This window comes from Micropterus salmoides, unplaced genomic scaffold, assembly GCF_014851395.1.
Source record: "Micropterus salmoides isolate LMB-PRFRI ecotype aquatic unplaced genomic scaffold, ASM1485139v1 Ms_hic_scaffold_9, whole genome shotgun sequence".
NCBI classification, from domain to species: Eukaryota; Metazoa; Chordata; class Actinopteri; order Centrarchiformes; family Centrarchidae; genus Micropterus; species Micropterus salmoides.
In genome coordinates, this window is record NW_024044681.1 from 4747840 (window position 1) to 4763432 (window position 15593).

General features: G+C 45.3%; 3 protein-coding genes across 4 annotated transcripts in view; 1 reads left to right on the forward strand and 2 right to left on the reverse strand.

Moving 5' to 3' along the window:
* The window catches only part of LOC119895510 (UPF0606 protein KIAA1549-like), a 252782-nt gene that overhangs the window by 179444 nt on the left and 57745 nt on the right, over positions 1-15593 (forward strand). The window lies entirely within an intron of this gene.
* LOC119895527 (calumenin-A-like) lies at positions 4119-10101 on the reverse strand. Its single transcript, XM_038708704.1, is given in 8 exon segments — positions 4119-4548; positions 5810-6009; positions 6116-6176; positions 8238-8404; positions 8487-8645; positions 8648-8679; positions 8767-9043; positions 9953-10101. Coding segments are annotated over 7 exon segments (942 nt in total). The 5' UTR covers positions 8985-9043; positions 9953-10101; the 3' UTR covers positions 4119-4443.
* On the reverse strand, positions 11505-15556 carry LOC119895530 (protein-methionine sulfoxide oxidase mical3b-like). Its single transcript, XM_038708708.1, has 3 exons — positions 14146-15556; positions 13979-14052; positions 11505-13423 (listed from the first exon to the last, which is right to left on the reverse strand). Exons 1-3 carry the CDS (start codon positions 14214-14216, stop codon positions 13239-13241), a joined length of 330 nt encoding a protein of 109 aa, XP_038564636.1. The 5' UTR covers positions 14217-15556; the 3' UTR covers positions 11505-13238.

The window sequence follows — 15593 nt, forward strand, 5'->3', positions numbered from 1 at the left end:
AATACACAGAACTCCGTTCAGAATACTTTGAATTTAACCTGTGTTCGTGTACAAATACACAGAACTCCGTTCAGAATACTTTGAATTTAACCTGTGTTCGTGTACAAATACACAGAACTCCTTTAAAAATACTTTGAATTTAACCTGTGTTCGTGTACAAATACACAGAACTCATGTACAAATACACGGAACTCCGTTCAGAATACTTTGAATTTAACCTGTGTTCATGTACAAATACACAGAACTCCGTTCAGAATACTTTGAATTTAACCTGTGTTCGTGTACAAATACACAGAACTCCTTTAAAAATACTTTGAATTTAACCTGTGTTCGTGTACAAATACACAGAACTCATGTACAAATACACGGAACTCCGTTCAGAATACTTTGAATTTAACCTGTGTTCATGTACAAATACACAGAACTCCGTTCAGAATACTTTGAATTTAACCTGTGTTCGTGTACAAATACACAGAACTCCGTTCAGAATACTTTGAATTTAACCTGTGTTCGTGTACAAATACACAGAACTCCTTTAAAAATACTTTGAATTTAACCTGTGTTCATGTACAAATACACAGAACTCCGTTCAGAATACTTTGAATTTAACCTGTGTTCGTGTACAAATACACAGAACTCATGTACAAATACACAGAACTCCTTTAAAATACTTTGAATTTAACCTGTGTTCGTGTACAAATACACAGAACTCATGTACAAATACACGGAACTCCGTTCAGAATACTTTGAATTTAACCTGTGTTCATGTACAAATACACAGAACTCCGTTCAGAATACTTTGAATTTAACCTGTGTTCATGTACAAATACACAGAACTCCGTTCAGAATACTTTGAATTTAACCTGTGTTCGTGTACAAATACACAGAACTCCGTTCAGAATACTTTGAATTTAACCTGTGTTCGTGTACAAATACACAGAACTCCTTTAAAAATACTTTGAATTTAACCTGTGTTCGTGTACAAATACACAGAACTCATGTACAAATACACGGAACTCCGTTCAGAATACTTTGAATTTAACCTGTGTTCATGTACAAATACACAGAACTCCGTTCAGAATACTTTGAATTTAACCTGTGTTCGTGTACAAATACACAGAACTCCGTTCAGAATACTTTGAATTTAACCTGTGTTCGTGTACAAATACACAGAACTCCTTTAAAAATACTTTGAATTTAACCTGTGTTCGTGTACAAATACACAGAACTCATGTACAAATACACGGAACTCCGTTCAGAATACTTTGAATTTAACCTGTGTTCGTGTACAAATACACAGAACTCCGTTCAGAATACTTTGAATTTAACCTGTGTTCATGTACAAATACACAGAACTCCGTTCAGAATACTTTGAATTTAACCTGTGTTCATGTACAAATACACAGAACTCCGTCAGAATACTTTGAATTTAACCTGTGTTCATGTACAAATACACAGAACTCCGTTCAGAATACTTTGAATTTAACCTGTGTTCGTGTACAAATACACAGAACTCCTTTAAAAATACTTTGAATTTAACCTGTGTTCGTGTACAAATACACAGAACTCATGTACAAATACACGGAACTCCGTTCAGAATACTTTGAATTTAACCTGTGTTCATGTACAAATACACAGAACTCCGTTCAGAATACTTTGAATTTAACCTGTGTTCGTGTACAAATACACAGAACTCCTTTAAAATACTTTGAATTTAACCTGTGTTCATGTACAAATACACAGAACTCCGTTCAGAATACTTTGAATTTAACCTGTGTTCGTGTACAAATACACAGAACTCATGTACAAATACACAGAACTCCTTTAAAAATACTTTGAATTTAACCTGTGTTCGTGTACAAATACACAGAACTCATGTACAAATACACGGAACTCCGTTCAGAATACTTTGAATTTAACCTGTGTTCATGTACAAATACACAGAACTCCGTTCAGAATACTTTGAATTTAACCTGTGTTCGTGTACAAATACACAGAACTCCGTTCAGAATACTTTGAATTTAACCTGTGTTCGTGTACAAATACACAGAACTCCGTTCAGAATACTTTGAATTTAACCTGTGTTCGTGTACAAATACACAGAACTCCTTTAAAAATACTTTGAATTTAACCTGTGTTCGTGTACAAATACACAGAACTCATGTACAAATACACGGAACTCCGTTCAGAATACTTTGAATTTAACCTGTGTTCATGTACAAATACACAGAACTCCGTTCAGAATACTTTGAATTTAACCTGTGTTCGTGTACAAATACACAGAACTCCGTTCAGAATACTTTGAATTTAACCTGTGTTCGTGTACAAATACACAGAACTCCTTTAAAAATACTTTGAATTTAACCTGTGTTCGTGTACAAATACACAGAACTCATGTACAAATACACGGAACTCCGTTCAGAATACTTTGAATTTAACCTGTGTTCGTGTACAAATACACAGAACTCCGTTCAGAATACTTTGAATTTAACCTGTGTTCATGTACAAATACACAGAACTCCGTTCAGAATACTTTGAATTTAACCTGTGTTCATGTACAAATACACAGAACTCCGTTCAGAATACTTTGAATTTAACCTGTGTTCGTGTACAAATACACAGAACTCCGTTCAGAATACTTTGAATTTAACCTGTGTTCGTGTACAAATACACAGAACTCATGTACAAATACACAGAACTCCTTTAAAAATACTTTGAATTTAACCTGTGTTTGTGTACAAATACACAGAAATCCGTTCAGAATACTTTGAATTTAACCTGTGTTCCTGTACAAATACACAGAACTCCACTGAAAATACGTGAAACATTCTGATGCTGTTTGACAGGAAAAGGGTAGAATGAGATTTATGACATGAACTAAAAACCGTCACACAAACTTCCCAGCATGTAATAAACCTTTCTATCAGATTTTAAAGTGCAGCAGCAGTAAACGAAGGCAACATAAAAAGGTCACTTCTGTGAGTGGGATCTGGTGGAAGGACTCCTGACTAGACCGCAGCGTGGAGGACAAACACTTTGCTGAATGAAGCTTGAAACAAAGTTTAAATCAAAAGAAGTTTATTGTCTGTTGACTCTGCCTCGAAGAAACAGGACACGTTATTCTCCACCTGCTGGTTACAGATTCAAACCAGGCGTCATCTAAACTCCCATCAGACCTTTAGTGTGAAAACTGAGGGACGGTGCTCCGTTCAGCCAGCTGTGTGTCTGCAGCGTTTACGATTATTAAACCGTGTTCATGTCACAGAAGAAAGATCAACATTAAGTCAAACGCTCCTGATTTCTGTCGTTCTTCTTCCCAGTGAGGATGGCGCCCGATAAATCCGTCAGTCAGGTGTCACACCTTGTGTGCAGGTAGATGCACTGAGACGTTACATCACACCTGATCTTTGGCTGTCTGGCCTTTGTTACCTGGTCATCTGGAAACCGTTAGGAGCCTTCAAAGGGTCCACCTGGAACTTTCAGAAACCCGGTGGCCGTTAGCTGAACTGCGGTCAGCAACAGGTGAGGAGAGTTAACCCTTAGCTTCCAGGTGAACCAATGAAAGTTAGGTGATGGTCTCTCTTCTCTTCAATAACCACAGCACTTTTAATTTAGGCAATGAAACATCTGTGGAAGAGCGAACACGAAAACACTAGCAGGAAATACTAATGACAACATGAAGACAACACGGACGCTTCCGTTGGTGAGACAAAACAAAGAAGCGTCACCTGTTCAGATTAGAAAAGAGGTCAGCTGATCTTTGTTTTTGCATCTTTACCTGCTGCCGTTAACAAGCAGCAGTCTGGAAATCATATTCCTACTTTCACCCACCTGGACAGTCCTGAATCCTTTTCATGTCTAAAGTTTGTCACCTCTGTCGTCACTGCAGAGGGTCACCTGCACCCCTGGCTTAAGCTCATTGGCTGACATGAAGCTTTCAGCTGCGTGGGATCTCTCTCTGCTGTTCTCAGTTCAGACCTGAGGAAAATAGATCCTGATGGTCTCTGCATCGTGGAGACGGCCTGAAACCTGAACTACAGCCCTTCAGCTCAGAGTCCTCTGCAGACTCTGAGGAAATGTTTCAGCTCATTCTGCATCACACGTTCAACAAACAAAAAGAGCATTTCAACTTTTATTGTGAAAGTCTGTGTGCAAATGAGGAAACACTGCTGTGAATTAGTTTGACATCAAACGCAGAGTAACAACTTTTTACTCATCCCTTCATCACATTTCCAACATCTTTCTTTCTCTCATTAAATCTTTTGAAAAAACAAGACGTGCTCTGAGAATATAAAACAAATATAAAAACACTTCAAACCAGTTTTCAGCAACCAGTGAAAACTGAAAGGTGGCCGGAGCAGAGAGTCCTGAACGTGACAGACCAAACCGCCAGATGTAGCCCACCTCTCCCGCTGCCTAACAAAATAAATTCAAGTAAAATCGCTAGAACTCGTCGTGTCGTAGTAACGCCTCCCCGAAGTCCGTCACCTGACTTCCAACAAACACGTCGAACTTATCCAGGATTTCCTTTTTGGTGAGTTTCCCATCCTGAAAACACAAACAGCAGGTGTGACAGGTGAACAGGTGAACAGGTGAACAGGTGTGACAGGTGAACAGGTGTTACAGATGTGACAGGTGTGACAGGTGTTACAGGTGTTACAGGTGTGACAGGTGAACAGGTGTGACAGGTGTTACAGATGTGACAGGTGTTACAGGTGTTACAGATGTGACAGGTGAACAGGTGTGACAGGTGAACAGGTGTGACAGGTGTTACAGATGTGACAGGTGAACAGGTGTGACAGGTGAACAGATGTGACAGGTGTTACAGATGTGACAGGTGAACAGGTGTGACAGGTGAACAGGTGTGACAGGTGAACAGGTGTTACAGATGTGACAGGTGTGACAGGTGTGACAGGTGTTACAGGTGAACAGGTGTGACAGGTGTTACAGGTGTGACAGGTGAACAGGTGTGACAGGTGTTACAGATGTGACAGGTGTTACAGATGTGACAGGTGAACAGGTGTGACAGGTGAACAGGTGTGACAGGTGTTACAGATGTGACAGGTGAACAGGTGTGACAGGTGAACAGATGTGACAGGTGTTACAGATGTGACAGGTGAACAGGTGTGACAGGTGAACAGGTGTGACAGGTGTTACAGATGTGACAGGTGAACAGGTGTGACAGGTGTTACAGATGTGACAGGTGAACAGGTGTGTCAGGTGTTACAGATGTGACAGGTGTGACAGGTGAACAGGTGTGACAGGTGTTACAGATGTGACAGATGTGACAGGTGAACAGGTGTGACAGGTGAACAGATGTGACAGGTGAACAGATGTGACAGGTGAACAGGTGTGTCAGGTGAACAGGTGTGTCAGGTGTTACAGATGTGACAGGTGAACAGGTGTGTCAGGTGTTACAGATGTGACAGGTGAACAGGTGTGACAGGTGTTACAGATGTGATAGGTGAACAGATGTGACAGGTGAACAGGTGTTTCAGGTGTTACAGATGTGACAGGTGAACAGATGTGACAGGTGAACAGGTGTTTCAGGTGTTACAGATGTGACAGGTGAACAGATGTGACAGGTGAACAGGTGTTTCAGGTGTTACAGATGTGACAGGTGAACAGATGTGACAGGTGAACAGGTGTTTCAGGTGTTACAGATGTGACAGGTGAACAGATGTGACAGGTGAACAGGTGTTTCAGGTGTTACAGATGTGACAGGTGAACAGATGTGACAGGTGAACAGGTGTTTCAGGTGTTACAGATGTGACAGGTGAACAGGTGCACACTGAAACCATCAGCTCACCTGGTTGGCGTCGGACTCGTGCAGAAGGTGTTTGGCCTCGGCCTCAGCGTGGTCGTAATCAGAAGGAAGAATCCAGTCCAGAGTTTCCTCTTTGTCCATTTTCCCGTCTTTGTTTTTGTCTCTGAACTCAGAAAACTGCTGACGTTCTGACGCCACCCACTCAGGGTCCTCCTCCTCGTCCTCCGCAGTGTACATGTCACCTACAGACGAGACGACCTCTGTTGTTACCTGTGCTCCTATTGGCTGACTGAGTACAGGTGAAGGGGAATCAGTAACCTGTGAAAGAATCTGTGCAGGACTTCTTACCGATGTATTCTTTCAGGTCGATGAAACCGTCTCCGTTCTTATCGATGTCTTCCATCGTTTCCTGCGAGAGTGAGCGCTCACATCAGTGTCATCACACGGCGTCAGTGACATCACATAACTTCAGTGATGTCACTGACATCGTGTCAGTGACATCAGTGACATCGTGTCAGTGACATAGTGTCAGTGACATCGTGTCAGTGACATCATGTCAGTGACATCAGTGACATCGTGTCAGTGACATCAGTGACGTCAGTGACATCAGTGTCAGTGACATCAGTGACATCGTGTCAGTGACATCGTGTCAGTGACATCGTGTCAGTGACATCAGTCACATCGTGTCAGTGACATCAGTGACATCGTGTCAGTGACATCAGTGTCAGTGACATCGTGTCAGTGACATCAGTGACATCGTGTCAGTGACATCAGTGACATCGTGTCAGTGACATCAGTGACATCAGTGACATCGTGTCAGTGACATCAGTGACATCAGTGACATCGTGTCAGTGACATCAGTGACATCGTGTCAGTGACATCAGTGACATCGTGTCAGTGACATCAGTGACATCAGTGACATCAGTGACATCGTGTCAGTGACATCGTGTCAGTGACATCGTGTCAGTGACATCAGTGACATCAGTGACATCGTGTCAGTGACATCAGTGACATCGTGTCAGTGACATCAGTGACATCGCGTCAGTGACATCGTGTCAGTGACATCGCGACATCGTGTCAGTGACATCGCGACATCATGTCAGTGACATCAGTGACATTGCGTCAGTGACATTGCGTCAGTGACATCGTGTCAGTGACATCGCGACATCATGTCAGTGACATTGCGTCAGTGACATTGCGTCAGTGACATTGCGTCAGTGACATCGTGTCAGTGACATCGTGTCAGTGACATCAGTGACATCAGTGACAGTGCGTCAGTGCGTCAGTGACATCGTGTCAGTGACATCGTGTCAGTGACATCGTGTCAGTGACATCAGTGACATCAGTGACAGTGCGTCAGTGACATCGTGTCAGTGACATCGCGTCAGTGACATTGTGTCAGTGACATCGTGTCAGTGACATCGTGTCAGTGACATCGTGTCAGTGACATTGTGTCAGTGACATCAGTGACATCGTGTCAGTGACATCGTGTCAGTGACATCAGTGACATCGCGTCAGTGACATCAGTGACATCAGTGACATCGCGTCAGTGACATCAGTGACATCGTGTCAGTGACATCGTGTCAGTGACATCAGTGACATCGTGTCAGTGACATCGTGTCAGTGACATCGCGTCAGTGACATCAGTGACATTGCGTCAGTGACATCGTGTCAGTGACATCGTGTCAGTGACATCAGTGACATCGCGTCAGTGACATCGCGTCAGTGACATCGTGTCAGTGACATCGCGACATCATGTCAGTGACATCAGTGACATTGCGTCAGTGACATCGCGTTAGTGACATCGTGTCAGTGACATCAGCGACATCATGTCAGTGACATCGCGTCAGTGACATCAGTGACATCGCGACATCATGTCAGTGACATCAGTGACATCGTGTCAGTGACATTGCGTCAGTGACATCAGTGACATCGCGACATCATGTCAGTGACATCAGTGACATCGTGTCAGTGACATTGCGTCAGTGACATCAGTGACATCGCGACATCATGTCAGTGACATCAGTGACATCAGTGACATCAGTGACATCGTGTCAGTGACATTGCGTCAGTGACATCATGTCAGTGACATCGTGTCAGTGACATCGTGTCAGTGACATCAGTGACATTGCGTCAGTGACATCAGTGACATCAGTGACATTGCGTCAGTGACATCATGTCAGTGACATCGTGTCAGTGACATCGTGTCAGTGACATCAGTGACATCGTGTCAGTGACATCAGTGACATCGTGTCAGTGACATCAGTGACATCGTGTCAGTGACATCAGTGACATCGTGTCAGTGACATCAGTGACATCGTGTCAGTGACATCAGTGACATCGTGTCAGTGACATCAGTGACATCGTGTCAGTGACATCGTGTCAGTGACATCAGTGACATCAGTGACATTGCGTCAGTGACATCGTGTCAGTGACATCGTGTCAGTGACTTCGGTGACATCACTCTCACCTGCACCACAACGTCCTTCATGTGTTCGTGATCTTCAGGATGGAGGAACGCCGTGAACTCCTGCTTGTCGGCGCTCATGTCTCCGTTTACGTCAGCGACTCTGAAGCGCCTCTCGTCCCTCGCCATCATGTGGGTGTAGTTATACTCTGCGTCCGCCTGAGGGTCGTCTGTCAGAGGAAACGGGTCAGGTTAGTGATCAGAGGCTCACTCGGAGTGTGACGGGGTGAAACAGGCCGGTGCGCTCTTTACCCAGGTAACTGCCGTACGTCACGTTCTTGTACTCCTCCCAGCTGATCAGCCCGTCGCCGTTAACGTCGAAGTCTTTCCACTGGTGCTCCACGCTGTCGTAAATGTGCTTCTTCTGAGCGGATTTGATCCAAACCTTCAGCTCCTCCTCCGAGATGAAGCGTCTTTGTTCCCGTCGATTTTCTCCGCGATGATGCTGCAGGGAGACACGGCGGCGTTTTGTTCAAACACAGAGAGATGACCGACAGCAGCGAGCCGACAGGCCGGCGGCGTCTGAACTCACCCGAGCCGCCGCTTGCTCTCCTCCGGGGGCAGCTGGTCGAAGGTTTTGGCCTCATCTCGACCCAAAAAGGCTTCGTGGTCGTAGTCGTAGTTCTTGCGGTCGTCGTGCTCGACGAGGCTGAGAGGTTCCTCATCGTGAACCCGACTCTTCTTCTCTGTGGGTTTGCTGCTGCCGGAGACGACGCAGAGGACGACGCACATCAGCAGAGGGCGGATCATCCTGCGGGACAGAGACTCAGAGGGGTCAGGGCTGACAGGGCCACGGGGACATGTCGGACCTGCACGGGTCAGAACCGCAGCGGGTTAACCCTTCATGCAGGTGTGATTAAATGATCTTTAATGTTTTAATCTGAAACGTGTCCAAAAACCAGCTGTATAAATCCACAGAGCAGACGGCAGGCTGTTCTCAGCCACAGGACATTTCATCTCTCTCGTTCTGACAATGAGCTGTGAGGAGAAACTGAGACGCAGGCTGACTGATCTGAACTAAAGGAACTGTGGGAACGCTCTGGGTCACGTGGTACTTTAACTGAAGTATCTGTCCACTGTACGCCATGCAGAGCGTGTATAAAGGATATAAATACTATACCAGTATATGAAGTAACATTAAATTACTGCTCTAGAAACGCTGCAGCAGTGCTGGAAATGAAGTATTTTTACTCACAGGTACTTCATGCTGTTTTACCGAGTGTGTACTTGTACTGCATGTCAGAGGGAATGATAGTACTTCCAGCTGAAGAGGAAATAAACGATCACTTCACAGATTAAAGCCCAACAGTACATCACGTAAGATTAAAGTACTGCTTACTTTGATCTCTGATACTTCTTCATTACAGGACCGAGTATATTTTACAGCAGAGATACTTCTACTGAAGTACTTCTTACTCAGGTTTCATCCTGTGAACACCTTTATTTCATCTGCAGCCAGTTTCTCCTGCCTGAATGGATCGAGACTCGCCGTGATGTTGAAACCCAGCAGGTCTCTTCCTAAGCAGTGAAAACCCACCAGAGTCTGTCCTGCGGTACAAACACGCACACCGGGAAATGGAGAGAGACCGTTAACCTGCGGGGACTGAGGACAGCTCAGATCCTCCGGTCCTCAGACTGGAGCTGGTTCTGGTTCGTCAGCCAGTCCCGTAAAAACCAGCACAGCTCACAGACACACCCACAAACAGCTGAGCTCTCACCTGCGTGGCTGGAGCTCGTGCACCTGGACGCTGTTCCTGTCCTGCTGGGCTCGCGGCTCTCTTCTCTCCTCCGACCATCACACAAACACTTCCCGTCCTCCCGCAGCCAATCCGGGGCCGGCTGGAACACTTCTCCCGCTGCGATTGGTCCACTTCATGACTTTACTTCAATGACGTCAGAGGGCTCGGTCATCGCACTGGCTTCTCATTGGCTGTTGGCCGCGGAAGGAGCGAGTCCTCGGTGAGGAAAGTCCCAGCTGCGTCCCTGGTCGCGGTCCCGCCCATAGGTCTGCCACGTCCTCAGACCGGGAGCGGTGATGAAGACGAGCAGCAGATCCAGGATGAGGAAGGTCCTGTTGACGGCCCCCTGCAGCACGAACGTGAACGTGAACGTGATGACGTCATCTTCCCATATTTCCCATCTGCTGTGTTTATTGATAAGCCAGTGGTCCAGGTTCAGGTCCAGGGTCAGTGTGCCTCTGTGCGGGCTGGATCCATCATTGGTGGAACACTTTGTGGTTATACCAATGGACCAATCAGCACGCAGAGTCCTGTAGTCATCGAACAACAGATGTTGCAGTAAATAAGTTAATGAGTCACCTGCTGGCCTTGTTGATGAGCTCAGAGTCATTAATCCACCTCAACACGAGCACCGGCCCTGATCTCTGACTGACAGGCATGAGAACAGCATCAGGTCCGAATAAGGAACATCAGTTTAAATGAGTTTATTTTTATTATTTACTATTATTTATTTTGATGAGAGAGAGAACGCTGAAGATCAAGCACCTAATTCAAGCTTACAACCAGAGAGTGGACCAAAGGTCTGCAGAGACTTCGAGGACCAGATAAAACACTCTGACGTGTTTGACTCGTTATATATTTACAGTCATGAACAAACACGTTTGTCATCGTAAACATCACGTGCACATGGCAGCGTGTTCATCTCAATCAGTTTATTTACAATATGTAAAAAAACTACAAATCAGAATCAGGATCAGGTCTGCAGGCGGGGTCCTGGTCCTCGTTGATGAGGTCAGCTGTTCATGTGTCATGAGGTTTTGGTCCTGAGGGAGAGTCTGAAACAGGTCCTGGAGCAGTTGAGGACAGACTCGGCGCTGTGTTAGCGCACCATCACTGTCTCTGTCAGGGGCTGAACTTCCTCGTGTACACAGGAAGTGGTGTCGCTGTGAAATCGGAAGTTGCTCTTCCTGCAGACTGCCTCAGACTCGAAACGCAGAACCTTTGAACTCAAAGCTTCCAAACAGACCCAGGAGGCTTCGTCCCCTGTTGTTCCACAGGAGATCGTCACCTACAACTGGGTTAAACCTTGTTTCATTCAGAGCACCTGTGGGATCACAGACTGCCATGTGACCTGATCACAGAGTACTGCAGTCCACAATCCCGTCTCAGGCTGATCCGTGTTGACACTCTGCAGTCCGACAGAAATAAAACCCAACAACCAGAAACCTGATGTGAATATTTTATTATCCAAGAAGGCTGCAGTTAAAGTTGCATTATGAGCATCAGCTCACCACAGACACACGACTTAATGGTTTTACATGAACAGGATTAATAAACACATATTGATCAGGTGATCAGGTGAAGTAAGGCTGATAGGTGAAGTTTGGTAGAACTGATCAACAGCTGATGAAGTTGGCACAGTAATCAAAATGTCAGAATAACTTTAATAACCTGCTGAACCTCGATTTAATACTGAATCTTTGATTAAACACCAACACAGCTGAAGCCCGGTCACCACACACAGTTACTCTGGTTACAGGAAGTCATTTGTGTTCTTGTGTGCAGAAGCACTTCTGTACTCAGGACGGGTTTGAAGTCTGTAAGATGCTGTACAGGCGGCTCAGCCCTGAGCTCCCAGGGTCCTATTTCAAAGATCGAAGCGGGGTGGACGGTTTAAATGCAGTGGTAAAAATCTGTTCAGCCACTGTGGACAGCGTCTAAAGTCTTCGCCACAATCTCAGGGTTTGGGTTAGAGGGAGAGGAACATCAGTAGGCTACAAACTAACTCCAACATCCTGACCTGGGGAAACACAAACTGAACATTTCACCTGGAAAAAACTGGGGCCCCTTCAGTCTGCAACTAAAACCTGAAACTCTACCCGGCCTGGGAGATCGGAGCACCGGGGGAGGGTCGGTGTTGGTTTACGCCACTAGTACGGGAGCTTTGGACCTCTGGGAGGAGGAGGTTTTAAGGCCCAGGGCGAGGAGAGGGGCGCTAGACTTAGTACCAGACCGGAGCCGATTGAGCGCACTAGGGAACCAGGCTCAGCAGCCTCCCTGTGAACATGGACTGGGTCCGAACACAGTCTTTGAGACCGACGGAGGCCAGACTGACGACAGGGAATACAGTAGGGGGTGATTTACAGCAGTTCAGACCAGGACAGACCGGGTTCAGGTGAGGCCAGGAGAGGAGCGAGTTGCTGCGAACATAAAATCCTTTGAAGGTCTCTTAATGTTTCATAATAAGAACATACAGAACATAGATGCTCCCCTAACTGGTAGTTAGCACTACGTCACGCGTGCTAGCTAATTTGGCAGGCTATTATGGCTGGCTAGCACTAGCATGTTTCCATCAAACTAGCATGTTAGGGATTAGCTCAACAGCAAACGCCACGTGCTCCATGTGTTGTTGGATCAAAAGAGATCTAAATGGTTCCAATGGAGGTGACTGACAGTAACCGAGCAGCGCCCCCTGCTGGCTGGTGGATATGCTAACCGTCAGAACAACTAGTTTAAACATAATTTAGTTTATTTAAACTTTTTAAATTCTGGTGTTTAATTTTAAAGAGACGTGCCGAGTTCACACACCAGCTGCATTTACCCAGCAAGCCATCCTGACAGGACGGCAAGCCGGAGAGTCAAAAGAGGGGAAGCTATTGTAGCTTATTAGCTAACATCCAGTGTCAGAAACTGTTGCAGACTCATCAGGTCTGATGTCCGACATCACAAAGGACTTCATTTAAATTTATTCAGTTAATTTATTGAACAATTAGTCAAACTCAGTTGGGAAGCTATTGTTCTGGGTCTGACCCGGCACATTTGATTGGAAGAAGAAGGAAGACGGAAGAAGTTTGGTTTGGGTTTCCACAAGTCCGCTTCAGATCAGGTCCAGAAACAGGTCTGGACTGTTGGGAAGGTTTTCCTGGTTTCATGGAATCACAGTAACGTGAAATGGTTTTGACATCAATCTTCGATAAAGTCAGTTTTGTAGTTATTATGACATCAATGCAGACCAGTTCAGGTTTTTACAGAAAACCCCCCAGGTTCAGGTCCAGCTGAGTCCCATTCCTCGGTTCATCATGACCTCCTCAAGGTCCTGGTCCTCCTGCCGTTCCTGCACTCTTTGTTCCTCCAGCAGAGACACCAGGGAGTCTCTCTGCTCCACCACCTCCAACATCTCCTCCAGGATCAGACGCTCTTCCAGCAGCTCCCAGTCCTCCTTCAGGTGGTCTGCACACAACCAGGACAGACCGGACACACAGGGTTAATATTCACCAGACTGTTTCGCTGGATAGTCTTTAATATCTGGAGAAGCATTCAAACCACGGACTCTACGTGCCTTACGTCTGCACCAACAGATGGCTATATTATGGATCAGGTGGTCTTCATCCACACCTCGGACCTCCTCAAAACCTCCCAGTCTAAAATCCTAAAAGTATGAATGTTTTTGTCTATGAATGTAGAGAGGACAGGTTGTACAAGGAGGTAAAGAAGCCTCCACCTCTGCAAACCTGTTTCACACAAATTTTTCTGTCCGTGCAGCAGATTCTGTCCAACCTACTAATGTTGAAAAAAATTTCTTTAGAATCTAAAAATCTAATCTAGAGTTAGACATCACTTCTGTTCTGTTATGAGCTGATCTAAATCTCTAAATGATTACGTGAGTCGCCACCTAGCTGATCTGTTACTCTCTGATGTTTCTATGGATACAGCATCGTGTGTTAAATGGTGTTTATCTCCTGAGGACAGTTTTTAGGATTTATATCAGAAACAGTATGATGTTACCGTCCACGGCCATCCGCTCTCTGAGCTCCTGCTGCAGTCGACTCTGTCGGTCCTCCAGCTCCAACTCCCGAGCACTGAAACACAGCAGAGACCAGAAAACCAGATCCAGTCCTGAATCATCCTGGTAAACCTGAACCTGATGCTTGATTTAAAGGTCAGATACTCACAAAATCATGAGTTCAGATTCATATCGAACCAGAGAGTTTTTCTGCTGGACCAACTGGAACCACTGCTGCATCAGGGCCGGATTATCCAGTTTACCCAGTCCTACAGGGAGCGAGACCGACTGGTTATCCAGAATATACACAGTATTGTATATTATAATTGTGCTGTATTGTACAGTATAAAAGTACACTGCAGTATACTATAGTATGTCAAGTGGAGGTCAGTATGTGTGGTACAGTACGGAGTAGTATAATTTAATAGAGTGTAGTACTGTAGTACTACTACATGGTGCCACTGTGGTATAAATATAGTACTGAGAATACTGGATTGTGATTGGCTGCAAGGTGTGCATCAACTTAGTAACAAGACAGAAGAACCAGACAGGTCACCAAAACAAGAACAAAGATTTCCAACCAACCAGTTAGTCTTCAGACCAACACTTAGTCTGCAAACCAACCAGTTAGTCTTCAGACCAACACTTAGTCTGCAAACCAACCAGTTAGTCTTCAGACCAACACTTAGTCTGCAAACCAACCAGTTAGTCTTCAGACCAACACTTAGTCTGCAAACCAACCAGTTAGTCTTCAGACCAACACTTAGTCTGCAAACCAACCAGTTAGTCTTCAGACCAACACTTAGTCTGCAAACCAACCAGTTAGTCTTCAGACCAACACTTAGTCTGCAACTCAACCAGATAGTCTGGAACCAAACCAGTTAGTCTGGAACCCAACCAGTTAGTCTTCAGACCACCCAGTTAGTCTGCAACCCAACCAGTTAGTCTGCAACTCAACCAGTTAGTCTGGAACCCAACCAGTTAGTCTGCAAGCCAACCAGTTAAGTCTTCAGACCAACCAGTTAGTCTACAAACCAATCAGTTAGTCTGCAACTCAACCAGATAGTCTGGAACCCAAACCAGTTAGTCTGGAACCCAAACAGTTAGTCTTCAGACCAACCAGTTAGTCTACAACCTAACCAGTTAGTCTTCAGACCAACCAGTTAGTCTGCAAACCAATCAGTTAGTCTTCAGAGCAACACTTAGTCTGCAACTCAACCAGTTAGTCTGCAACTCAACCAGATAGTCTGGAACCAAACCAGTTAGTCTGGAACCCAAACAGTTAGTCTTCAGACCAACCAGTTAGTCTACAACCTAACCAGTTAGTCTTCAGACCAACCAGTTAGTCTGCAAACCAATCAGTTAGTCTTCAGAGCAACACTTAGTCTGCAACTCAACCAGTTAGTCTGCAACTCAACCAGTTAGTCTGCAACTCAACCAGTTAGTCTGGAACCCAACCATTTAGTCTGCAAGCCAACCAGTTAGTCTGGAACCCAACCAGTTAGTCTTCAGACCACCCAGTTAGTCTGCAACCCAACCAGTTAGTCTGCAACTCAACCAGTTAGTCTGGAACCCAACCATTTAGTCTGCAAGCCAACCAGTTAAGTCTTCAGACAA